Below are 23,792 nucleotides of genomic sequence, written 5' to 3' on the forward strand. Positions count from 1 at the left end.
TCACTCCTCATGACCGCTCAGACATGCATGTCTCAGCACAGAGAGTGAGAGAGATGTTCCCGGAGGACTGCACCCGCACCAATGAGTGATTACTCTCATTCAGCCGGACTTACAGAGAGGAGATAGAGGCGGAGCAACAGAATCTCTCTCATGTTTCACTTTCAGACAAAGGCGCAGTCAGTTTGCTGGATGTGACAACGTGAAGTCATGACAATGTGTCCAGCTATAGTATGCTTACGGGGCACCACAAGGGTCGATACACTCCCCGATACACTTTTTCTCTTTCTTTTTTGAAAGCACTTTAAATATGAAACCCTTGAAAAAGGAAACACACGTTCCCATACAGATAACTTGAGCTGAACTTCTGAACTAGATGAGAAAGATTCACTGATGTGTAAAGCTCATGACAGAATGAGTGAAGATTGCATGAGTTGGATGCTGTTATTGTTTGTGTGGCAGCAGGTGAAACTGTCATCAGCAGACTTATCACCTGCTTTGTGATGCAATACTGGAATGATTGGAATCAGCAGCATACATAAAACAGAGAAAATAAATAAATACGTAATGCAATGACAAAACACGAACCCTGTTGAGATGCATTAGATCTTTCAAGGAAACATCTTGAATCAAAGTCAACATCTAGATCATCATCTCAGAGTACGTGTGTCATTACAGCTGTCTCACACACTTCAGTCTCAGATGGATAGCATCATCAAATAGAGAATTAAGCAGAATTTCCAGATAATTGATTTCTGACTGTAATAGGTGTATTATGTTTCCGAGCTGCATGAACGCTGCCTTCATTTCCATATTGAGGTGTCCTGCTAGGAGCTCTGCATCAGGCCTTTTTTGCATTTTGCAGCGGAATCTTTATGGTAATGACACACAATATCCCAGCACAACAGACAGGAGGAGCTATGCAAATCAGACAGAGACTAAAATAGACTCAATATTAAAGGAGCAGTGCACACAGCACTCTCGCTCTCTCTCTCTCTCTCACACACACACACACACACCTCTATCTGACTAACATGAACTCAAACCCAGGAGACTAAAACAATGATAAATGTAACAACTCAAGTGTTGAACTCTTCAATGACATTTCTACTTCAGCAAATTATTCATGAGTTACAGTAAATGAAAGATGGTTGTTAAAATGCAACACACGAGGAAATGGAATGTTCCACATTCCAGAGAAAACTTCCATTGCTTCCCATTTTTAGGGCATTCCAGTGTGAGATATAGTAATAGCGAGTAATAATGCATTTACATTATTCATTAAATGAACACAATGGAAACAGTCTACAAGAATACTGGTCTGCAGCCTGTAAGCAAACTAGTTATGCCTTTTTGTGGAAACACTGTACATTGTACATGATCCCGATTTACTCTGACTTTTTTTTTTTTCATTTTGACTATAAAAAAATCTTCAGTGCTGTATCCTGTGAGCTAGATGCTGATGCTAATAGGATCACAGCAGTGTTTGGGGTAAACGGCCTCCAAGTATATGTGTGTAACATCTCTATCCTGTCAAAAGGATAAAGGAGAGACAACTCTTGTCACTGAAAACAAACAGCAAGTGTGCCCAGGATCGTATGTTTACTGAGGGGATCAGGACATTGAGTCGTACATGCCTAGGGTGTGAATAATGTCAAGAGCACTTCGGGAGTCAATCTGACACACTAGAGTGATGGTGCCCACTAATGGACAAAAGTTGCAAATGCACAAAATGCAAACACTATGACCAGGCTACCCATTCACTCATAAAACTACCGTATCAACAGGAAGGTTCACTGTGCACTACTTTACAACTCACACTGTTCCCTTTCGATACTTCACTCATACTGTGTATGGGGAAAAGCTCCTTCCTTTTTTCCTCGATACTGAAGCCTTTTTTCAATAACGCAGTGCAACTGCACTGCCATTGGTTTAATCTGTAAACTTTTTTAAACCAATGACAGCGCTGTGTAGCTGCGCGAGCCTGTGGCGATGCAGCGCGCCAAAGCCCAGCAAAATGGGCGGGGCAAATGGCTATATAAGCAGGCAATCGCCAGAGGAAATCAGATCTTACTCCTTCAGCGACGACTTCACTTCACTGGATCTTTGCTGAACGCCTTCGCCTGGAACGAGCTCTCGCCGTCGAAGAGGCACCGCAGCGGACCAGCTGAAACCGCCGACCACCTGCAGCGCCGGTGTTCTCGCAGACAGCCGCTTTTAGCGCCGATCTCGGCCGCCCGCTTCCGGCCGCTTCTCAGCGATCTCCTGCCGCCAACCAGCGATCACAAAAGAGCTTTTTTTTTTTCACCGCTCTAAAAGAGCGTTTCTAACGCCGTTTTAATGGCGGCGGCCATGCCGTGCCACAGCTGTGGCACATGCAGAGCCCTTCTGCATGATGACGACGGCCATGGTGAGTGTGTTTTCTGCCTGGGAAAGACAGCGGGGAAGAGGGGCTCAGCGCCCGGGTTTGGGTAAGCTCACGCCGGCTCAGCGCCCGCGTGCCTCACCCTCCCAATGAGAGAGCCGTCCCCTGTCCTCTTCTCACGCCCAGAGCAGCGTCCCTCGGCTGAAGTGAGCGGCCTTGTCTCTTTTGGCGGATCGGAGGACGATCCGCTTGACGACTCCATGTCACTCGCGGCTTCTGAAATGGAGGACTGGGCCGGTGATTCTGACCCCGCCCACTTGCCAACACTGGAGCCCATCGTCGCCAGAGCTGGGATGGATGCCGAGCTTCTCCGCATCCTCTCCAAGGCCGTTGAGGAACTCCATCTGGAGTGGGCCCCCCCTGAAGAGCCGACACGCAGCAGGCTGGACGAGTGGTACCTGCCAGGACGCTGCCAGGCCCCACGCCAGCACTATGCCCCGTTCTTCCCTGAAGTTCATGATGAGCTGACAAAGTCATGGCGCGCCCCCTACTCGGCCTGCCTACGCACTTCCTCTGCAGCTCTTCCATTCCATCCGTGCTCCTGAGCCACTTAGAGTGCCTAGGACTCAGGGTCAATTTTGCCAAGAGCTCACTGCTGCCCAGCCAACGTATTACGTTCCTGGGAGCAGTTTTCGACTCAGTCAATATGTGGGCGGTCATATCACCAGAGCGTGCTCTGGTACTTCAACAGCTCACAGCCTCTGTCAGGAACAAAGCCTGTTTCCCTCTGAAGTTCTTTCAGAGGATGCTAGGGCTGATGGCTTCTGCCTCCCCAGTTTTACAGCTCGGACTCTGGACTGCCTGTGGAGACCTGAGGCGCCTCGGCTTCAGGCACCGCCTCGGTCACGGCATCGGGAACGGCCTCGGGCACCGCCTCGGCCTCCGGAACATCATCGGGCACTGCCTCGGCCTCCGGAACAGCATCGGGCACCGCCTTGGGAACGGGAGCGACCTGCTCAGGCACCGCCTATGGGACGGCAGCGGCCCACTCGGGAACGTCCTCCTGAACGGCAGCGGCCCACTCGGGAACGTCCTCCTTGACGGCAGTGGCTCGGGAATGTTCCCCTGGACGGCAGCGGCCCGCTCGGCAACGTCCCCCTGGATAGCAGCGGCCCGCTCGGGAACGTCCCCCTGGACGGCAGCGGCCCACTTGAGAACGTTCTCCAGGCTTTGAGGAATGGTAGATGCCTGTCTCCTCGTCCTCCGCCCTCTATGATGGCGAATCTGTGTCACCTTGACTGGCGACTCAGGTGTTGAGTCGGCCATCTTGTGCTGTGGCACTGGACTGGCGGCCATCTTGTGCTGTGGCTCTAAGCTGGCGACCATCTTGTGCTGTGGTGCTAGGCTGGCGGCCATCTTGGGCTGTGGTGCTAGGCTGGCGGCCATCTTGGGTTGTGGTGCTGGACTGGCAGCCATCTTGTACTGTGGCGCTGGGTTAGTGGCCATCTTGTACTGTGGCGCTGGGTTAGTGGCCATCTTGTGCTGTGGCGCTGGGCTGGCGGCCATCTTGTGCTGTGGCTCTGAGCTGGCGGCCATCTTGTGCTGTGGTGCTGGGCTGGCGGCCAACTTGTGCTGTGGCGCTGGGCTGGCGGCCATTTTGTCTGGAGACTCAGGCGTGGTTGCTGCATCCCACTGAGCACGATGGCGCAGGTAATGGGTAAACCCCCAGAAGTCCAGGATCTCCAACCCCTTCAACTCCCATCGAGGCAAAGGGTCATCCAGGCAATCATTAAACAATGCTTTTAGTGCACACACCTGTGCCAGGGCACCCAGTCCATTGCTCTCTTGGCGGAGGGCGTTCAGCTGAAGATACTTGGTTCTCCGCTCCGCCATCTTGGCTGGGGAATGGAAAAACGACATACCGCTGGCTCTCGTGTTTACGGAGTCCTTCTGTCACGACTCGTGATGCAAGGAACGAGGAGAGAGAACCAATTGCTGGTAAGTCGTTTATTAAGGGATAATCCAAAGGGGTCAACAGTCCAGGCAGGGTCAAAACCAGAAGATCCAAACAACATAAACAAGACACGAACACAAGACAAGGCAAGGCAAGGCAGGAATAGACGGACATGAATTACTCTCAACATTAAACAAGGAGTCCGTAACACAGACTCAGACAGACCGGGTATAAATACACAGAAGGATAATGAGGAAGCAGGAGACAGGTGGGGAACAATCAATTACACAACAAGGAGGAAGGTGACCAAATAAGGGAACAGTAAGTGATAAGGGGACAAACACCGTGAGAAAGGGGGACATCTAGTGGAACCCCAGCGAACACAACCCAGACACTGTGTCAGCTGGCAGTGGAACGAGCCCTTCAATCCTTTCAGGCGATCCTGGAAGTGTGCCACATCCTAGTCCAGTCGGACAGCATGACAAATCTGGGAGATTTTCGGGAAGGCAGAGGTTGACCTCTTCGCTTCAGAAAGCAACTCTCATTGCCCAACTTATTTTTCAAAGGAAACAGATGCGCTGGCCCACAACTGGCCCAGCCTCCTTCTTTATGCTTTTCTCCCGATCGCTCTGATCCCTCAGGTCATCAGATGAGTCAGGGAAGACGGGCACAGAGTCCTCCTAGTGGCCCCACTCTAGAGGAGCCAAGTTTGGTCCTCTGAGCTTTTCAGGCTTTCCATAAAAGCCCCATGGCCGATCCCCCTGAGGCGGGACCTCCTCTCTCAGGCAAACAAGACAATCTGGCATCCACAGCCAGAACTCTGGGCTCTGCATGTATGGTCCCTCGATGGGAGCCTCTGAGCCTCCCCGGGGACATGCTACACACCATTGCTCAGGCAAGAGCACCGTCTACAAGACGCCTCTACGCCCAGAAATGGTCAGTCTTTGTTGACTGGTGCTTAGCACAAAACAAAGACCCTGTTGAGTGTGACGTATCTCCGATACTGTCATTTCTCCAAGAGCGTCTAGAAAAGGGTCTCACCCCTTCCACGCTCAAGGTTTACATAGCAGCCATCGCAGCATTTCATGCTCCTATTGCTGGCCAATCAGTGGGACGAAACAGCCTCATTGTGCGTTTCTTGAGAGGTGCTAGGCGGTTGAAGCCCCCACGTCCTCTCACCGTTCCCACTTGGGACCTTCACACGGTCCTTGGAGCACTCAAAGGACCTCTCTTTGAACCGCTGCGGTCAGCTGACCTTCGGCCCCTTACACTCAAAACCGCTCTGCTACTTGCTCTAGCATCGGTCAAGCGTCTTGGCGATTTGCAGACCCTCTCGGTGAGCCCTGCATGCCTTGAGTTTGGGCCCAATGACTCTAAGGTCATTTTAAAACCCAGGCATGGCTATGTACCTAAAGTGCTCTCGACGCCATTCAGAGCACAGGTAATTTCCCTCTCAGCTCTGCCTCCGTTGTCAGGTGAGCGAGAGCTGGATTTACTCTGCCCAGTGAGGGCTTTGAGGATATACATTGAGCAGTCACAGCCGTTCAGGCAATCGGACCAGCTTTTTGTCTGCTTTGGTGGCCGCACCAAGGGGTCTTCGGTCTCAAAGCAACGCCTCTCGCGTTGGATAGTTGAAGCTATCGCTCTATGTTACTCCTCTATGGGCCTTGAGTGTCCCATAGGAGTAAGAGCCCACTCTACTAGAGGGATGGCCTCTTCATGGGCCTGGTCTAGTGGTGTCTCTATCAAGGACATCTGTGGCTGGTCCTCGCCGTCCACTTTTGTCAGATTCTATAACTTGGATATCCCGACCTTGCATGCTCGGGTTCTTTCGGTTTGATACGACGGCCTCTAGCAGATTCCGTCATCATACCACATCATACCATCATACCACCTCCAGCAGTGGAGGTGATGATACACTTGTCTTAGCAGTGTAGCGTCAAGGGTTCGATGGCTCTGGCCCTCTCACTTATCCTCTAGACCCCAGGGTGTTCGAGATAAGTCTTGTCGTTCCCTACCGTGGCACGGCGCGGTTGAATTTGTTCCCCATACGCAGTATGAGTGAAGAATCGAAAGGGAACGTACTCGGTTACGAACGTAACCTCGGTTCCCTGAGATACGGAACGAGTACTGCGTTATATGCCATGCCATGAGGCTGCGGGTTCAGTGTCGTCGCTTCATTCGTATGACCTGATTTCCTCTGGCGATTGCCTGCTTATATAGCCATTCGCCCCGCCCATTTTGGCGGGCTTTGGCGTGCTGCATCGCCACAGCGCTGTCATTGGTTTAAAAAAGTTTAAGCAGTACTCGTTCCGTATCTCAGGGAACCGAGGTTACGTTCGTAACCGAGTATGTTTCTGCAGTATGACGTACACTACCAGTCAAAGGTTTGGACACACATGACTGAATTTATGTTTCTCATAATCTTTTGGTCAAAAGCTTGTGCTGGAATACAAACAGAACTGGAACACTGGATCCCACAATGCTATGCACTCAACAAACCAACTGGAAGAACAGTGTCAACATCATAATCTTATTTGATCAGACTGCCAAAAAACTTAAATGCAAAATAACTATTTATATCCAAGATGAAAATATACAGTATATTTCAAGTGTTTTGATTAAGTGGAGTAAGACATCTTTTTAAAATAAATGTATGTTTTTATTTAGAAAAGATGCATTAAATTAAACGTGGCAGGGGTTTATAATGTGACAAAATATATATTTGAGGGGAAAAAAATGTTAAAGGAACCTTACCTTTGCCTGCTGGGAAAAAGCAGTCCATCTCTACACTGCTGCGAGAGTGAGAGATACACAGAGCGCTGCTGGGCACCAGTCCCTCCTGAGGGGGGCTCTTGTCTGTGGTCCGGACCAGACACCATCCCGGACGCTCGCTGGGCCGCTCCAACAGCTCTACCGTCTGACCGGTCTGAACACTGAGCTCAGACAGACCGCTCGCCACGAAGTCCTGCAGGACCACCGTCAGCTCGCACCCTCCCGAGAGCTGGAGAGCAGAGAAACAGAGTCAAATACTAAGGAAACAGTATTACATAACACTATCATATAAAAACAGTGTCTCAATTCTGGCATAGTGGCATACAACAATAAAAAGAGCATTTAGAAACAGAGAGATAAAAGAGATATGAGGGAGGAAGTCTTCATCTGTTGGAGTAAGGACTCTTCACAGACAGGAAACTGATTCCTGATCAGATGTGACATTTCAGTAATGAGAGATAGTGTGTTAGGGGACTTTAATGCTGCTGCACACACTCTAGAACATGAACTCTGGTCAGACTGAACATCTGTTATCAGTTTTACAGCTTCTCAAGCTCTCAAATATTAACAGCCAAAAGACTGATCTGAAAACATGGCTCACGTGCACATTACTGTTTTTGGAGAGCCCATGTGTTTTATCATCATTCTGTAGGTGTTTAAAATTGAAATCATGACAGCTGTTAGAGCTGTAGTTTTTTTTGACTAAATGCTTTGACAAAACAACCCTTTTTTTCTTATTGCTGAGATTTTCTTTCTTTCTTTTTTATGTAGAGAAATAATGTAATGGCTGTCCTTCAACATCCAATTTTGCATAATTGTGGCAAGAGTAAGACATGCATATAAACGTAAAAAAAATAAAATAAAATAAAATAGCCTGTAAAGGGCTAAACATGAAAAACATGGGCCAACTATATCCAGCGGTCACTGGGACATACACAAGCTCCTCTAATTTCACGGAGCCGTTAGGTATATCAGACTATCATCTTCACTTCCTGTGTATGTCCCCGTTTCCTCCATTTACCACAGAAAGCTTCAGAGACGCATGCCTTAACAGCAGAAGCAATCAAAGCTCATAATGAAGATTGTCCTGCTGGGATCTGCAGCTCCACACCCAACAGAGCTCAACTCCACATCATTATTTAGAAGAGATCAACATATCAAAAGTCTGTGTTACATTCATGTTTTTTTTAAAAGACCTAAAATAGTAGTCAAAATGGAGATTCATCAGTTTATGGAAATAAAATTAATTAAAAAAAAAATAATAATAATAATAATTGCCTTCAGATTTGCTAGCATACTCCGATTTTCCTGCAACCACAGGATCTCAATATGAACCCAAATCGTCTCATTTGACTCTATTTTATGTTTTAGGTGAAACATAGGAGACAGAATTAAACTAAACTGAATTGAGAACTCTATTAGGTATCATGAGCAACATATATATACATAAACAGGTCCTTCTAAAAAAATTTGCATATTGTGAAAAAGTTCATTATTTTCTATAAAGTAATGATAAAAATTAAACTTTCATATATTTTAGATTCATTGCACACCAACTGAAATATTTCAGGTCTTTTATTGTTTTAATACTGATGATTTTGGCATATAGCTCATGAAACCCCCAAATTCCTTTCTCAAAAAAATAGCATATTTCATCAGACCAATAAAAGAAAAGTGTTTTTAATACAAAAAAAGTAAACCTTCAAATAATTATGTTCAGTTATGCACTCAATACTTGGTCGGGAATCCTTTTGCAGAAATGACTGCTTCAATGCGGCGTGGCATGGAGGCAATCAGCCTGTGGCACTGCTGAGGTGTTATGGAGGCCCAGGATGTTTTGATAGCGGCCTTAAGCTCATCCAGAGTGTTGGGTCCTGCGTCTCTCAACTTTCTCTTCACAATATCCCACAGATTCTCTATGGGGTTCAGGTCAGGAGAGCTGGCAGGCCAATTGAGCACAGTAATACAATGGTCAGTAAACCATTTACCAGTGGTTTTGGCACTGTGAGCAGGTGCCAGGTCGTGCTGAAAAATGAAATCTTCATCTCCATAAAGCTTTTCAGCAGATGGAAGCATGAAGTGCTCCAAAATCTCCTGATAGCTAGCTGCATTGACCCTGCCCTTGATAAAACACAGTGGACCAACACCAGCAGCAGACATGGCACACCAGACCATCACTGACTGTGGGTACTTGACACTGGACTTCAGGCATTTTGGCATTTCCTTCTCCCCAGTCTTCCTCCAGACTCTGGCATCTTGATTTCTGAATGACATGCAAAATTTGCTTTCATCCGAAAAAAGTACTTTGGACACTGAGCAACAGTCCAGTGCTGCTTCTCTGTAGCCCATTTCCTGCACACGCCTGTGCACGGTGGCTCTGGATGTTTCTACTCCAGACTCAGTCCACTGCTTCTGCAGGTCCCCCAAGGTCTGGAATCGGTCCTTCTCCACAATCTTCCTCAGGGTCCGGACACCTCTTCTCGTTGTGCAGCGTTTTTTGCCACACTTTTTCCTTCCCACAGACTTCCCACTGAGGTGCCTTGATACAGCACTCTGGGAACAGCCTATTCGTTCAGAAATTTCTTTCTGTGTCTTACCCTCTCGCTTGAGGGTGTCAATGATGGCCTTCTGGACAGCAGTCAGGTCTGCAGTCTTACCCATGATTGCGGTTTGAGTAATGAACCAGGCTGGGAGTTTTTAAAAGCCTCAGGAATCTTTTGCAGGTGTTTAGAGTTAATAAGTTGATTAGGTTAATAGCTCGTTTAGAGAATCTTTTCATGATATGCTAATTTTTTGAGATAGGAATTTTGGGTTTTCATGAGCTGTATGCCAAAATCATCAGTATTAAAACAATAAAAGACCTGAAATATTTAAGTTGGTGTGCAATGAATCTAAAATATATGAAAGTTTAATTTTTATCATTACATTATGGAAAATAATGAACTTTTTCACAATATGCTAATTTTTTGAGAAGGACCTGTACATAACCATTATAAAATGCCACTTTATGACAGGTCACTAGTTGACTGAATGAACTATGAACCAAATGATTCCAGGTGAATAATTATCCAGGAGTAATGAGGCGCTGTGAGACTGAGCTGGTCATGTAATGACAGACACAGAACAGGTGAAAGGGTATTACGATGGTCAGGAGATGCTGCCTCTTATACACAATACATGATTCACTTCTTATAAGAGAAGCAGGAAAACACACAAAACATGACTAAACGGATCATATTTAGCTTGAGAGAGCCGTGAAATATGATGGTCATATTATGAAGAAATTGTAATTAAATCAAGCCATTACAATTGTAGTTATATATTAATGTTAATAAAAATGTATATAGTGCATTATTAAAACAAGTGTCATTTCAACAAACAAATCATGCAAAACATCATTAAAAGTGTTATCATATGATAAACTGGAGCTGTGATTGCTTTGTTAGGACACCTGTGTCCACAATAAACCAGTCAGGTCCACAAACTTTCTCAAGATTAAATCTACGAATTAAAAACTAGGACATGATGTCATGATGACATCACAAGGCACCCTGCTGAATGAGAAGAGAGAGAGAGAGAGAGAGAGAGAGAGAGAGAGCAGGTGCTGTTTAATCTAACTCAGGTCCTGCTGATATTGCTCAACATGGTCCAAAAAAAAAAGAACAAAGATAAAAAAATATATATATATATATTCCAACGCTCAGACCCAAAGCTGCAGAAAGAAGGGCAAAAAAAGTAAATGACCAAAATGACAGATGACAGTTCTCAGAGTCACAGCAGATCACACTAAGATGATTCACTCAAAAAACTATTTTAGTGAGATTGAACTGCAAAGACTTAGAGACATAAATAAAATGCTTAACCTATTTATTAATGCTATCCTATTTAAACTGGGTGGATAAGGAAGAGTCAACCTGAGCAGAAAATCTATATAAAATAAATTAATAAATTAAATAATATATAAAAAAAATAACATGAAAAGAAAATTAAAAAGAAAAAAGAAAGAAAATGAAGAAATAACAAAAAATGGGGAAAATAATATAAAGTAAAATAAGAAAAGAAAAATAATATGAAAGAAGAAAAAAAAAGAACTGACAAAGACATTTCAGAAAGTTGTAAACTCTTAGAATGAAGACTTTACAGAAATCAAACGCCACTGAATGAAACTCTACTTTTAAACATGGAAGTCTGTAAAAAAGGTAATTGTGGCTATCTCAAAATACTTTTTCTTGCAATTGCTAGTTTATATATATATATATATATATATATATATATATATATATATATATATATATATATATATATAAAAAGTTTATAAAAAAGGCACATTTTTATTTATTTATTTAGACTTTACTTAGCACATTGAACAAGCTTTATTTATTTGATTTGTTCAGTGTCACCTAGCATGTAGCTGTGGTCAGTGTTCAGCAGATGTGCTCGTCCTCTCTCGCACCATCTGCCTGAGAGAGTATCAGGTCTCCGCAGTGATCGAGAGGAAAGCTGGGTTGCTAGGTAGTCAGGGGTCTCAGAAGGAGAAGATCATGCGTCAGAAAGGACATAAACGTCAAATGGGCTCGATTTGAAAGGTCTCGCAGATTGCAGGGCTTTATCATGGAGATCAGAGGACTCTCTAAACAGTATTAAGAGCCTGTGTTTTCACGCGGAGGATGGCAGGTAGATGAGTCACTTCAACACGTACAAGTGCAAACAGACAGCAAAGCATCTAGATTCATCTCCATTTATAATATCACAATTGCAAATGATTCTTTGCGACCTCTGACCCAATGATATCCAGAACTCATAAATGGAAGATATCAACAGACGTCATGTAATCCATTTTATGTTCTGAGAGAACCGATCATATCCCATGCAGCAAGTAAATTAATCAATACATGCTTACATACAAAATATATGTTGTAAACAGTGAAGCTCACTGAAAATATTGTTGAAACTGGTAATATATTTATATTCAATCTTCATATAGCAAAATATTTTTCAAAATGCATTTAGTCTTACAGTAACTAACATTCAGGCTAATGTAATGGCCTACTAGAGATCAAAACTAGTTTGATAATGACGTAATAATAATTAACTGTATTTTTTATATATTGTGATATTGTCTTTTTATAACATGCTGATTTTCTTCAAATGTGATAAAGTTCATACCTGTTAGATTTTGTTCAAATGTTAAATATGTGAAATTTATGGAGGACAATATATATATATATATATATATATATATATATATATATATATATATATATATATATATATATATATATATATATATATATATATAATTATTTTTTACACACATTTAAAACAAAAAAACAAATATATTTATTTTGAAACCTATTTTAACAAATGTATTTTTTGCCGATTTTTTTGAAATACATTTAAAAATGCACAGATTTTTTACACATATTTGAATGTATTTTTTAAAAAACTACGGCTGAGATTTTCATTAAATAAATGCTGAAATTTCTGTTTGTTCCTCAGACAAATCTGTTGCATTACTAATTGCATGCTGGCTGTCCGTTCCTGCCAACTGTCTGCTTTTTCCATGTTTGGAAAAGATCATTAGGAACATTCTTCAAAGCATCTCCTTTTGTGCTCTACAGAAAGCCAGATGGATTCAAATGTGTTGGGAAAGACACGAGGGAGAGTAAATAATGACAGAATGTTCATTTCTGGGTGAACTATCACTTTAAACATGATAGTAAAACAAGAGGGTGTGTTTGGGAGATTGTGTGAGTCGACTTTGTTAATAATCCACTTCCTGCCAGTGATATCAACCTCATTGTAACATTTAAATACACACACACATGGACACATTATAATAACTACCATCTGAGAGACAGCTGTTGTGCTCTAGTAAAACTCATTTCACATGTAGCATTTTAAATTATTACAATTTATAACAAATAACAGGAAATAACACATGCAACAACAACAAAAAAAAATAAGTTTTCAGTCTCACAGCAGAGCGCTTAACTTGTCTCCACACGAGTGTGATCACAGAAGACTGGCTCATACAGTCTGTCAGTAAAGTCCTGATATCCCCAGTCTCTCTCTCTCTCTCACACACACACACACACACACACACACAGACCATTATACTACACTTGGATTATAGGCGAGAAAGAAATAGAAATGATCAGATGAATCTCACTTACACGACTGCTCTCTTTGAAAAGTTTAAAATTCATCCACCTTGGCATGGCGACTTATCTGTCCTTTATCCACGACTATATCTGTCCTCGCTCTCTCTCTCTATCTATCTTCTGCCTCCCTCCCTACGTCTCTTTCTGAAGCGTCTCTGATTGGCTGAGTTCAGTGTTCAGCAGAGGTTAAGGCTCAGTCATGCTGCTCCTCTCATTAGTGAACACCTTTGGTTGTGTATCACATGTCTGTTTTTGTCCTTGTAAATAAGTACATAAATATAAGAACATATGACAGATTAAACTTTATTTACATTTTGGAATCTTTTTTTTTTCAGTTGAAAGTTATAAAACTATGAATTTACTGTATATATTAATTTTACCCATTGCTTTCAAGGCTCATTTTGAGTATAAAGTTAAATATTGCAAGTGTAATTGTGAAGTTGATTTTTCATACTGTGTGTACTTTGACCCGTGTGGTCTACCATTGCTATTTGCGTAATCATTTAAAGCCTTGTTTCCACAGAGCAGTACAGCTCAATTTAGGACTGAACACCCTGATCTTGCGTTTCCACCACCAACCGTACACTTACTTGACAAGCGTGGTGTATGCTGGAAAGTAGCGAACGATGTCATTCTTGTGCAAAGAAGAAAGTGTGACATTGTTTATCATTTGCATCTGTTTTTAAGCCTTGGTTATTAAAAAAACAAAAAAAAAAAAACAAAAAAAAAAAACAAACAAGCAATTTAAAAGCATTCCAGCAAGCCACGAAAGACAACTGCACTCAGTACAACACGCGCACAGCGGCTGTGTCTCTGATGACTGAGCCCCGAGTTGAGTTTCTGACCGCATCTTTCTTACGCTTGAACGGACAAATATATACAAAAATGTGTCAAAATACCCATATTGGCAAGTAGCTTTAACAGTGATTAATCAATATTTAACTTATCCAGTGGAGCAGAGATGCACCGATCATCTGGGCATTTTTTTGTTTTATTTCAGACTATGTTCCATTTGTGTGGAAATATTGTTATGATTATATTTTGTCTGTAAATGGCTGTTAACAGCGACGCTGAAGATGAATGCAAAGAGGAGAAAATACAGAGCAGGTTCACGTTGGTTGAAAAAAAAAAAGAAATCCAATATAGAATTTTATATTTAGCGATATCCAAGGAAATGCTGCTGTTCCATCAGCGCCACCTGCTGTCAGAAAGTGGTGGTGCATCTCATTCAACACGTCTGCTGTGTTTTATGTAGCATAATTCCACAAAGCTAATGTCAGATCATTCTGTTCTTGCTACAAATTTTGAATTTATACAGCCTAATTTAAATCAAACATTGCACATGCTACAAGTGTGTATAATTTATTTATTTTGGATCGATTCATGATTACCACATATTTTACTTATTTTAAATGGCTATAAAAAAATCAAGGTGCAACACACTGAATAATATGCACATCTATATGTTATTGTACATGTGATTATTCAATTTCTGTACCTGAAAACCTACAAACATAAAATCCTAAATCATTTCATTTGTAGTGTTGTTCTGCATTCAGTGGTGTGATTGCTTGTAATTTGTTCATTTACTAAATGTTTACTTGTCTTTAATAATGACTGATCTTTACATTTATCAAGCTAGTAGTTTTGGCTGAAATTTAAATTGAGAAATCTAAAATTGAATTAGCATCTAAACTATTGGTGTCATATAAGCTTATTTATTAGAATACAAGACAGCATAGATCAAAAACAATGATAAAGGCAACTATTTTATTTGTTTATTTTTCATTAATTAATTAATTTACAGTATTTATTTTTTTTTTTTTCTTGTGGCAGGCAATAAGTAATAATTTGAACCATTGGCCCGACTGGCCAGTAAAAAAAAAACAAAACATAGCATTGAGCTCTTGTGTAGATGTAGCATGCGCAAGTTACGATTCTCTGTCAACCAATCAATGTTCTGCAGTGAGTCTAGCTCCAACAGAAGTGTCCCAAAAAGTGGTACAGTTTGCTATTTTGGCACCATTCAAATCTTCTGAGAAAGGAAATGGAAATAATTGCATACTGTACTGTACAAATGTAAATTTGTGTGCAAAACAATCCTGCATATACAGTCCTGTCATATACAGTAGTGCATACCATACAAACTATTCTGACATGAACAGTTAGTATGTGAATACCTAGAAACCTATAGCACATGGTTTCAATTGCATTGTAAGAATGACTGTATGACTCTTGCTCTTGTGAGTGATTTAAATCAAAGACATATGGACCGTCTGCCAAAGAAAACATCTGTCACAACTCACATTTTCTTTCAAAATAATTCCATAGCCAAAGGGGGAAAACTGCATATTTTAATGCAAAATCTGAATACGGTTTCATCTTAAGATGAATCCAGCAAGAAATATCTAATGCCGTATGATGGTCTTGTGACATGCATTCAGCACTGAGCTGTAAGAATAAAAGCATCATTATGCAGTATGATGAATGTGATTTCCGCAACGTGCAGTTATAAACAGACCCTGAGCTGTTGTGAGTGAATGAAGGAAACGCTTATTCCACAGGGACACACACACACACACACACACACACACACACACTGTGTCCTTAGCTCTCATTAGCCTGAAAACAACAGAGAATTGAATTTGGCTCAGTACCGCACAGAAGTGTTCAGGAAACCTGTGTGGTAACAGTCATTATCCACCTTTAAAAGGTGACCCTGTGTGATAGCAGCATGCACATGTGACTTCACAGAAGACATAATGGATCAGCATATGAAAGATTTGAACATCTTAATGGTCTGGACAAAATCATTTATGAACACACAACAGGCTGAATCCTAAACTGCAAGATCAACAGACACAGTAACCTTGAAAAAAAGAACAAACAGACAGAAACTGACACTGGTCCAAACTTACTGTGTGACCTAGGAAAGTTTAAGAGGACAAGAGGGTTTTAGCATGCAGACAGATGAAAACTAGTATAAAAAAAGAAGAAAAAATCTAGCTAAACTCATTTGTTAACCCTAATAAACAATCTGTTGTTTGCTGGCTGATTATTCAAGCAGTCAGCCCTCATGCTCCAAGAAACTCTTTAAAAGAACAGTACAAAAACAAAAAAATCCGGGGACCGCCCTACATTCAACATTTAGTTGTGTAGAATTCAATCAGAGTAGAGTAAGTGCAATACACAGAGTATTTCAGTATATCTGCCCTCAGAGGAGACTGGAGAAGGAAATGATCCTCCTCCAAACAGAGTCAAGAGTTGGCACCACACTCACTCAAAGACATGCTTTCCTCTGAGCAAAAGCAAGTCACACTGATGTGGTCATCACCAAAATGAACAAACCTCACAACACAAACACGCACAACTCATAAAACACCACAAGCTATTATGAAAGTGCCTGAAAACACCAGCACAAACACGTGCTGTTTGGAGGTCTTGTGTTCAGTGTGTCTTACTTTGATTTGATAGGGCGCCTCATAGCTCCTATGAGGGCAGAATCCAGTACACAGTTTGAAGAGACTTTTCATGGTCGAGCATGACTGTTTAACATCTGTTTACTGCTCACGACCGCTGTGCTCATCATCTGTGCTGAAGCATGACAGCCCCTGCTCCATACATAAAGCAGGGAAACCCTGTGTGACATACACCTGTCAATCACTGGTCACATGACCCTTCAGGGGGTGGAGTCTAGAGTTTGGGTCTGGAAAGATATGCTTTGGATCTGCATACTAGTACAATACTGTTTGGTGATGTTTACATGAACTACTAAAATGGAAATAAAAAATTGAAAACTTTTCATGGCGTTTTGGTGGCCTGAAAATGCAAACTTAAAACAAAAAAAAAAAAAAAAACAGGTTTCAAAGTGCAACTTTTTGAAAATGACGGAACACTATCTTCTCTGTGTAAACTACATTAATGTAAATCTCTGTGCCAACTTTGATACCGCAGCTCAGTAAATTCACTAATCGGAGCTGATCTTCTCCATATGCAAAATATGCAAGCTGTGTTTAATTCTAATTTTATTAAATTCAATTTTGCCAGCGGTTATGAAAACATGAATGACAATTTTTTTTAAGGCGGTGCACTGTTGCCCTTTTTACGTAAAAATTTGTCAAATCATGTAATGTGAATGTCATACAGTCTCACTCGAGACAAAAAAAATGAGATGAAAGTGTACCGAGCGGCAAAAGAGACACTGTTTCTCAAGTGCTTTCCGTGAGCTTGAGTCGAGATGGAGTGAAACTCAGACAAATGCGTTTCATTCATTTGTTCACAAACTCTCATCCCCCAGTCAGATCTGTGCGCCTGTACCTTGTCACTGTCCACAGTGTTCTGGGAGGTCCTGGATGCGATGGAGATGGTGTCCGGCTGACTGCTGCCATCGCCCTGACTGTCAGCATCCTCACCAGCCTCCCTGCAACCAAACACACAAATAAACGTCCCAATGAGGGATGTGCTCGAAGCTGCAGACTTTATTTGGCACAGATAATGATGTCAAAATGAATAACAAATTTAAACAAATGAACAATATTCATTAGATACAGTCAGTCTTTGTTTTTAATGTATAACTGTTGAGCCAGGGGCCTAATTCATTAAAAGGCATAACTTTGTACTATTGTTATAAAATATGAGTCGCTTTGCATTTTCTAATGTGCAGCAGCAAGCACTTGAAATTTTTTTTTTTTTCAGTGGCTTTCAGCAAGTAAAACATGTATATATATATGTACTAAAAAGTAACAATATTATAAATTATTATGTTATATTTTAAAAATAATGAAGAGAACAGAAATTACATTTAAAAAGCGCTTTTCATATATTTTGGACAGACTTTCGTTTTAAGCCCTGTCCACATCCAGTTTTATGAGAGCACAGATGCAAATAATTTTGCTATTTATTTTTTGAGCAGATTCAGATATTGGCTTCAATGCACATCATTATCCTCATATTTCAAATTTTAACAATCGAATGGAGCTTGCGTGAGAAGAGACGAGATGGCAAATGTTTATAGATGAGCATACGCCTCCTGCATTGTCATGCATAGATGGGTATGGATGTTCATGAAGTGTTGTGCCTCATTCTTTCTACAGATTTACATTTAGTCATTTAGCAGATGCTTGCATCCAAATAGACTCAAATGATTTGATCACAATTCACAACAAACAAAGCAGATTCTACAAATACTCTTTGCACCATTATGAGAGCTAAGATTATGATCGCATCCTGAATGAATTCACTGTTTGGTTTTTAGGACTGGAACAGAGTATGCAGCGGTACAATGTGTCTGACCTCTTGCTGTGGTTGCGGGGTTTGGCTGGGGTTTTGGGAGCATGGATTGGTTCCTTTAGCGCCCCCTTCAGGTGAATGATTCTCTCCTGAATGACCTCTCGGATGTGTTTAATCCATTCTTGCTTCACCTCGATACTGGACGCCTGACACAGACACAGTCATTTCATTACAAACACAAGTTTCCAATGAAGATCTTTGCTCACAAGCAATTTCACTTACTGTAACATGTTTATGAATACTTACCTCTCTAAAAGTAATGTATTTATAATAAAATGCTGTAATGTACCTTGAGGACAGTCTTGTTGTCGGATGAGGGGGTGCGTCCCACCCACAGGGCAAATTTACACGGGTCTCCTTCCACATGTTCTGTCACCCCCAATTCAGAAGTCTGCAAAAGCGCAGAAAAATCTGAATATTACACACAGATATTTAAATTCATTCAGTATGCATGACAAATGTATTTAGGAGCATAAGAGTATATTTAAGAATGAGATAACCTAAGAGTGAACGTTACTGAAAGCGGAACTATACATTAAATTTTTCTGCGAAAATTTTAAGCATTTCCTAAGTAGAGTCTTAAACTGTGTTTAGCACAATCTGGATCTGTTGACAGGCACACTGAACACATGCCCCATCTGGTCCACACACCTGCACGGCTGCTTCCAGGTCCAGTTACACAGCATGGTAATACAGATGGGAAATGTAGAGTTCAGACATGAGGGTGTTCATGTGTGCACTAACTGACCCTCCCGGGAGGCTTTCCTCTCATTTATGACATTGACATGATCTAAAACATGGCTCAACTTTTTATTAATTATTTATTTGAGAAATAAATATATTATATGCTTTTTAATATTTATTATATTTAGAATTTAAATCCTAATATTAATTCATAATTATTTTTATTTTATTTTAAACAATGCCTTTAAAACCTTGATGAACCTGGGCTTTTTTTATTTATTTATTTTTTTTTTTACAAAATCTCATCTATATTGGATAACTTTACCGTAGTGATATACATACAGTATTTGACATATTTGCAACAACAATATGCAATAAAAGACAAAATACCAAATATCTCTAACATTTTATGGACTTTTTTTGTAAAGAAATTAATACTAATTGTTGCTATTCAGCAACAAATTTGATTAAATGTGATTAAAATCAACATTTATAATAACTAAAGGTTTATATTTTGAATAAATCCCTTTCTATTCATCAAAGAATCCTGAAAAATATTTCCAAAAACTAATAAGCAGCACAGCTGTTTTCAACATTAATTATAATCACATCTTGAACAGCAAATCAGTATATCTGAATGATTTCTGAAGATCATGTGACACTGAAGACTGATGCTGAAAATTCAGCTTCGATCACAGGAATAAATTACATTCCTAAAATATATTCGCATAGGGAACTTATTTTAAATTGTAGCAATATTTCACAATCTTACTGTATTTACAGTATTTTTGATCAGGAAATGCAGCCTTTGTGAGCATATAAGGCTTCTCTCTATTATCTTAACAACTTCTTAACATTAAAAAGTATTTTATCAAGCCCAAATTTTTATGTAATGAATGTACATGAGATGTAATAAAAATGCTGTGATAGTGTGTCTGTTACAAATGAGGTAGAGTGCTAAACGTAAGACAAAAGTGCTCGAGGAGGATGGTGATCAAAATGAGGAGTTTACTGGAAGACAAAGGAGGTTACAGAATATACACTACACTTCACAAATAGGTTAAGTTACATATATAGATACAGCATTCACATAGACATTGACACATTCACTTTCAGCATTAACACAGACATTCACATTCAATCACGGACGAGGAGGAAGTGAACAGACTGGGTATTTAAACACACAGAAGGTAATGAGGGAACTGGAGACAGGTGGGGAATAATCAATTAACCAAAACAAGGAGGAAGGTGACCAAATAAGGGAACAGAAAGTTCATAAACGTAACAGCTAGTGTGTGTGTGTGTGTGTGTGTGTGTGCGTGTGCGTGTGCGTGTGCGTGTGTGTGTGTGTGTGTGTGTGTGTGTGTGTGTGTGTGTGTGTGTGGACTGAGTGATATAACTTAATACCAGCAGTTTGTTCTTGTAGATGTATTTGGATCGACCCGCTGAATCTTTGATTTCTTTGCTGAAGACGAGCGAGATCTCAAAGAGGAAGAGGTGGCGGTCTCGTCCCTTACGGATCAGAGATTTGGGGTCCCACACTTGGAAGGTGTCCTGCAGGAAGAGTTCACCCTGAACATCCAGATTCTCATCAAAACCTAATGGAAACAAAAAACATCACGTCAGAGGCTGTGGGTTTGTGTGTGTGTGTGTGTGTCTTTGTGTGTGTGTTCAGTGGTGTTGTACCCTCCAGCATGCTGACGTGCATGGCATCGTTGGCTCTCTTTGGTACACTCAGCATGACCTCCAGCCCGTCCTTAATTTCCCCTTTACCTTCTTCGCAGCAGGACAGCAGCTCCTGTGAGCACACATACTGTTCTGTACACACTGAACACTGCATCTGACCTTCTCAAAAACACACGCTACCTTCAGCAGCAGCTGGTATTTGGTGATCCTCTGCACAGGTTTGATGAGGTATGATGATATAGAGTTGGCCAGACCATGTCTCCTCTGAATCTCCTGTTCAGAGCAGACAAAACAATCATCACATACAGTAGATACATCTCTCATGTGGGACACTCGTGTTAAGAGGGTTTGTGCTAGCTAATGAAAATAGTATATTACAAATTTCCCCTTCTGGGACGATAAAGTAAATTTCATTTTTATTTCACTGACCAACTGAATTCAGTGACTTAACTACTGACCACTTCATAGTGCTCGGATGAACACGGAGGAATTTCATTTCAGCTAAATTTACTTTAGGTCAATAATATTTAAAAAATAATTTAGGTAATTTGCTGAAGATATAAAAGAAGTCAAACTATATTCAGTTACTAAATTATTGATTTGCAAAACTCATTTGTACTCACGTCAAAAAAACTCCCAGCATGCTCTAGGATGAGCTGACTGGAATCTGGTTTGTTTTTGCAGTATTTCACGTAAATATTAAATTTATCAGCCTGAAACACAAACACGTAAGCTTTAATTCAGCATACCAAAGGAAAACAGAAAGAACTGCCGTATAATATTCACAACTTTTATTGATTGTGATAATTCTTGCTTTAATAAATTAATTTAGCTGGATCTGAAAGTCTTAAGTATGTCCTTGTTATGTATGCATATGAGCACAAAAAAATCATAAAATAAAATAAAATTCTGAATTAAGTTTAGTTGCTTGTAATTATGCATAATTTACTGTTATTGTTATAGTAGGTACATATAACATGGACACTATAAAATAAACCATTACCATAAAAAAAAAAAAAAAACACACATTAATCTGTTCCTGAGCAAATGTAATGACATGCAGTTGTTTTAGAAACACTCACCCATGTAACAAAGCAATGGCCCACATCCTCAGGTAACTGCTCATAATTGATCAACTCTTTCAGGAATATACTATAACACACACAAAACAGCATGCAAATGAGTCCTAATCACTGCATTTCCATAACACATGCCATACACAATGTGCATATGTAGAATTTTAATAGGAAAGCATATTAGCCACCTCTATCATCTGCAAAAACAATAAAAACTGTGCATATTCTGATAAAAAGCCCAATGGGTTATGGATTTAATATTTCATTAATATTATATTTAACGAGAGAAACTCACTTATTATGGAAGTCATAAATCTCCTGGATGTTTCCAAAGATGATGTGCTCTTTGTTGGCGATTCCTGCAGGGATTTCCTCGACGCCACTGGTCATCTCCCACAAATACGTCTAATAAACACATCACACGAAGAGAATGAGCAGACATACACTAGGAAATGACTGTCTGCTATTATTGGCATGCAGCATCTCAAAGACCTTCAGCATTTTCTTTTGATATAATGGAGTTCGATGTACATATAGACAGAAATACAGAAGACTTAAAGGTAGAGTAGCAAAAATTTTTAAATGTAAAGATCTGGATTAATTATTATTAATAAAACTGAAACACTTACCTGCAAACATTCGTGTAAGTCCCTCACATATGCCTTTTCTGTCTGTAACAGCTCAGCTATAATAAACCTGCAGCAAAACCAAGCAGCGGTCGATTATAAGAGTGTGAAACTGTGGTGTGTGTGTGTGGAGCTGCTGTCTGAAGGCTGTGTACGAGCACTTACTCTTTCTTTCGGGCCGATTTCCTCTTTTCCTCGTTGACCTCATGGTTGGGGTCACGCAGTTTGACCTCTGGGTCAGTCAGACTGGCTGGAATGATATCCAACTCCAGATCCTTGTTATCCTGAAACACACACACACACACACACACACACACACACACACAATAAGATTATGTCCAGAATATACTGCTCCTATGTGTGCTGGGTGCACCGCATTATTATTAATAAGAATCATAATTTTTACTTCAAATGATCTCCATAATAATAATACTAATTGCTGGTGAGGTGCAGTACCTCAGAGCTGATGCCCAGACTGCAGCGGTATTTGGCCATACGCAGGGAGAAATCTCTGTAGCGCTTGTCCACCGCGGTCGCCCACTTCTTCAGCTCGGTGACGTGCGTGTGCCCTTTCTCCACAAAATTATCTGCCAGCTGGATCAGCATCTTCACTTTCTCCTTCGTTTGCTGCGGCACACAGGAACATAATGTGATTTGTTCATTATGCTCAAAAGAATGACTTGTCTGAAGAGTTGAAGTGGCAGTATGTGTCACACATTAAAGACGGACATGAAAAGCAAGAGGAAGAGGTGACGGGAAGTGTTTGTGTCTCTGTACCTTGACGGAGACGTGGAATTCTTCATATTCTCTCAGCCGTTCCTGAGTTTTCTCCTCCGAGTCTCCCGGGGACGTGTGAGGGGTGAGATAGACCTCTCCTGCCTCCTGGATCCACTCTAACGCCTGACACAGAGACAGACAGAGTCCTCAGATGATCCCAATCAACACACACAGATCAGTCTGTTCAGCTCTTTGTGCATTCATGCACACCAAACACCCAATATAGAATATTCTAATACCTAAACAATGATATGAATGCAGTATGATGCACTTTACCTTGATTCTTACAAATGTGTCAGAGTATAATTATTTTTTTTTTTTTTGACAATTTAATTCAAAATAAAAACATAACAATCTAAAATAATTTCCCATTCGGCCAAGTATTTGCATATGCTGTAT

The 23,792-nt window shown here is 40.9% G+C and overlaps 1 protein-coding gene across 2 annotated transcripts in view; it reads right to left on the bottom strand.

Moving 5' to 3' along the window:
* kalrna (kalirin RhoGEF kinase a) overlaps window positions 1-23,792 on the bottom strand; it is a 205,455-nt gene that overhangs the window by 33,982 nt on the left and 147,681 nt on the right. For both annotated transcript variants that reach the window (XM_052606894.1, XM_052606893.1), the window contains exons 21-34: window positions 23,394-23,516; window positions 23,073-23,243; window positions 22,782-22,900; window positions 22,620-22,686; window positions 22,286-22,395; window positions 21,997-22,066; window positions 21,538-21,627; window positions 21,095-21,187; window positions 20,915-21,026; window positions 20,636-20,826; window positions 18,834-18,935; window positions 18,548-18,690; window positions 17,573-17,675; window positions 7,074-7,320 (exon numbers count right to left, since the gene is read on the bottom strand). In XM_052606894.1, the coding sequence (XP_052462854.1) occupies window positions 7,074-7,320; window positions 17,573-17,675; window positions 18,548-18,690; window positions 18,834-18,935; window positions 20,636-20,826; window positions 20,915-21,026; window positions 21,095-21,187; window positions 21,538-21,627; window positions 21,997-22,066; window positions 22,286-22,395; window positions 22,620-22,686; window positions 22,782-22,900; window positions 23,073-23,243; window positions 23,394-23,516 (1,741 nt within the window). The remainder of the gene's footprint in view (window positions 1-7,073; window positions 7,321-17,572; window positions 17,676-18,547; window positions 18,691-18,833; window positions 18,936-20,635; window positions 20,827-20,914; window positions 21,027-21,094; window positions 21,188-21,537; window positions 21,628-21,996; window positions 22,067-22,285; window positions 22,396-22,619; window positions 22,687-22,781; window positions 22,901-23,072; window positions 23,244-23,393; window positions 23,517-23,792) is intronic.

The sequence above is a fragment of the Carassius gibelio genome, chromosome A9 (genome assembly GCF_023724105.1).
Source record: "Carassius gibelio isolate Cgi1373 ecotype wild population from Czech Republic chromosome A9, carGib1.2-hapl.c, whole genome shotgun sequence".
Lineage (NCBI taxonomy): Eukaryota > Metazoa > Chordata > Actinopteri > Cypriniformes > Cyprinidae > Carassius > Carassius gibelio.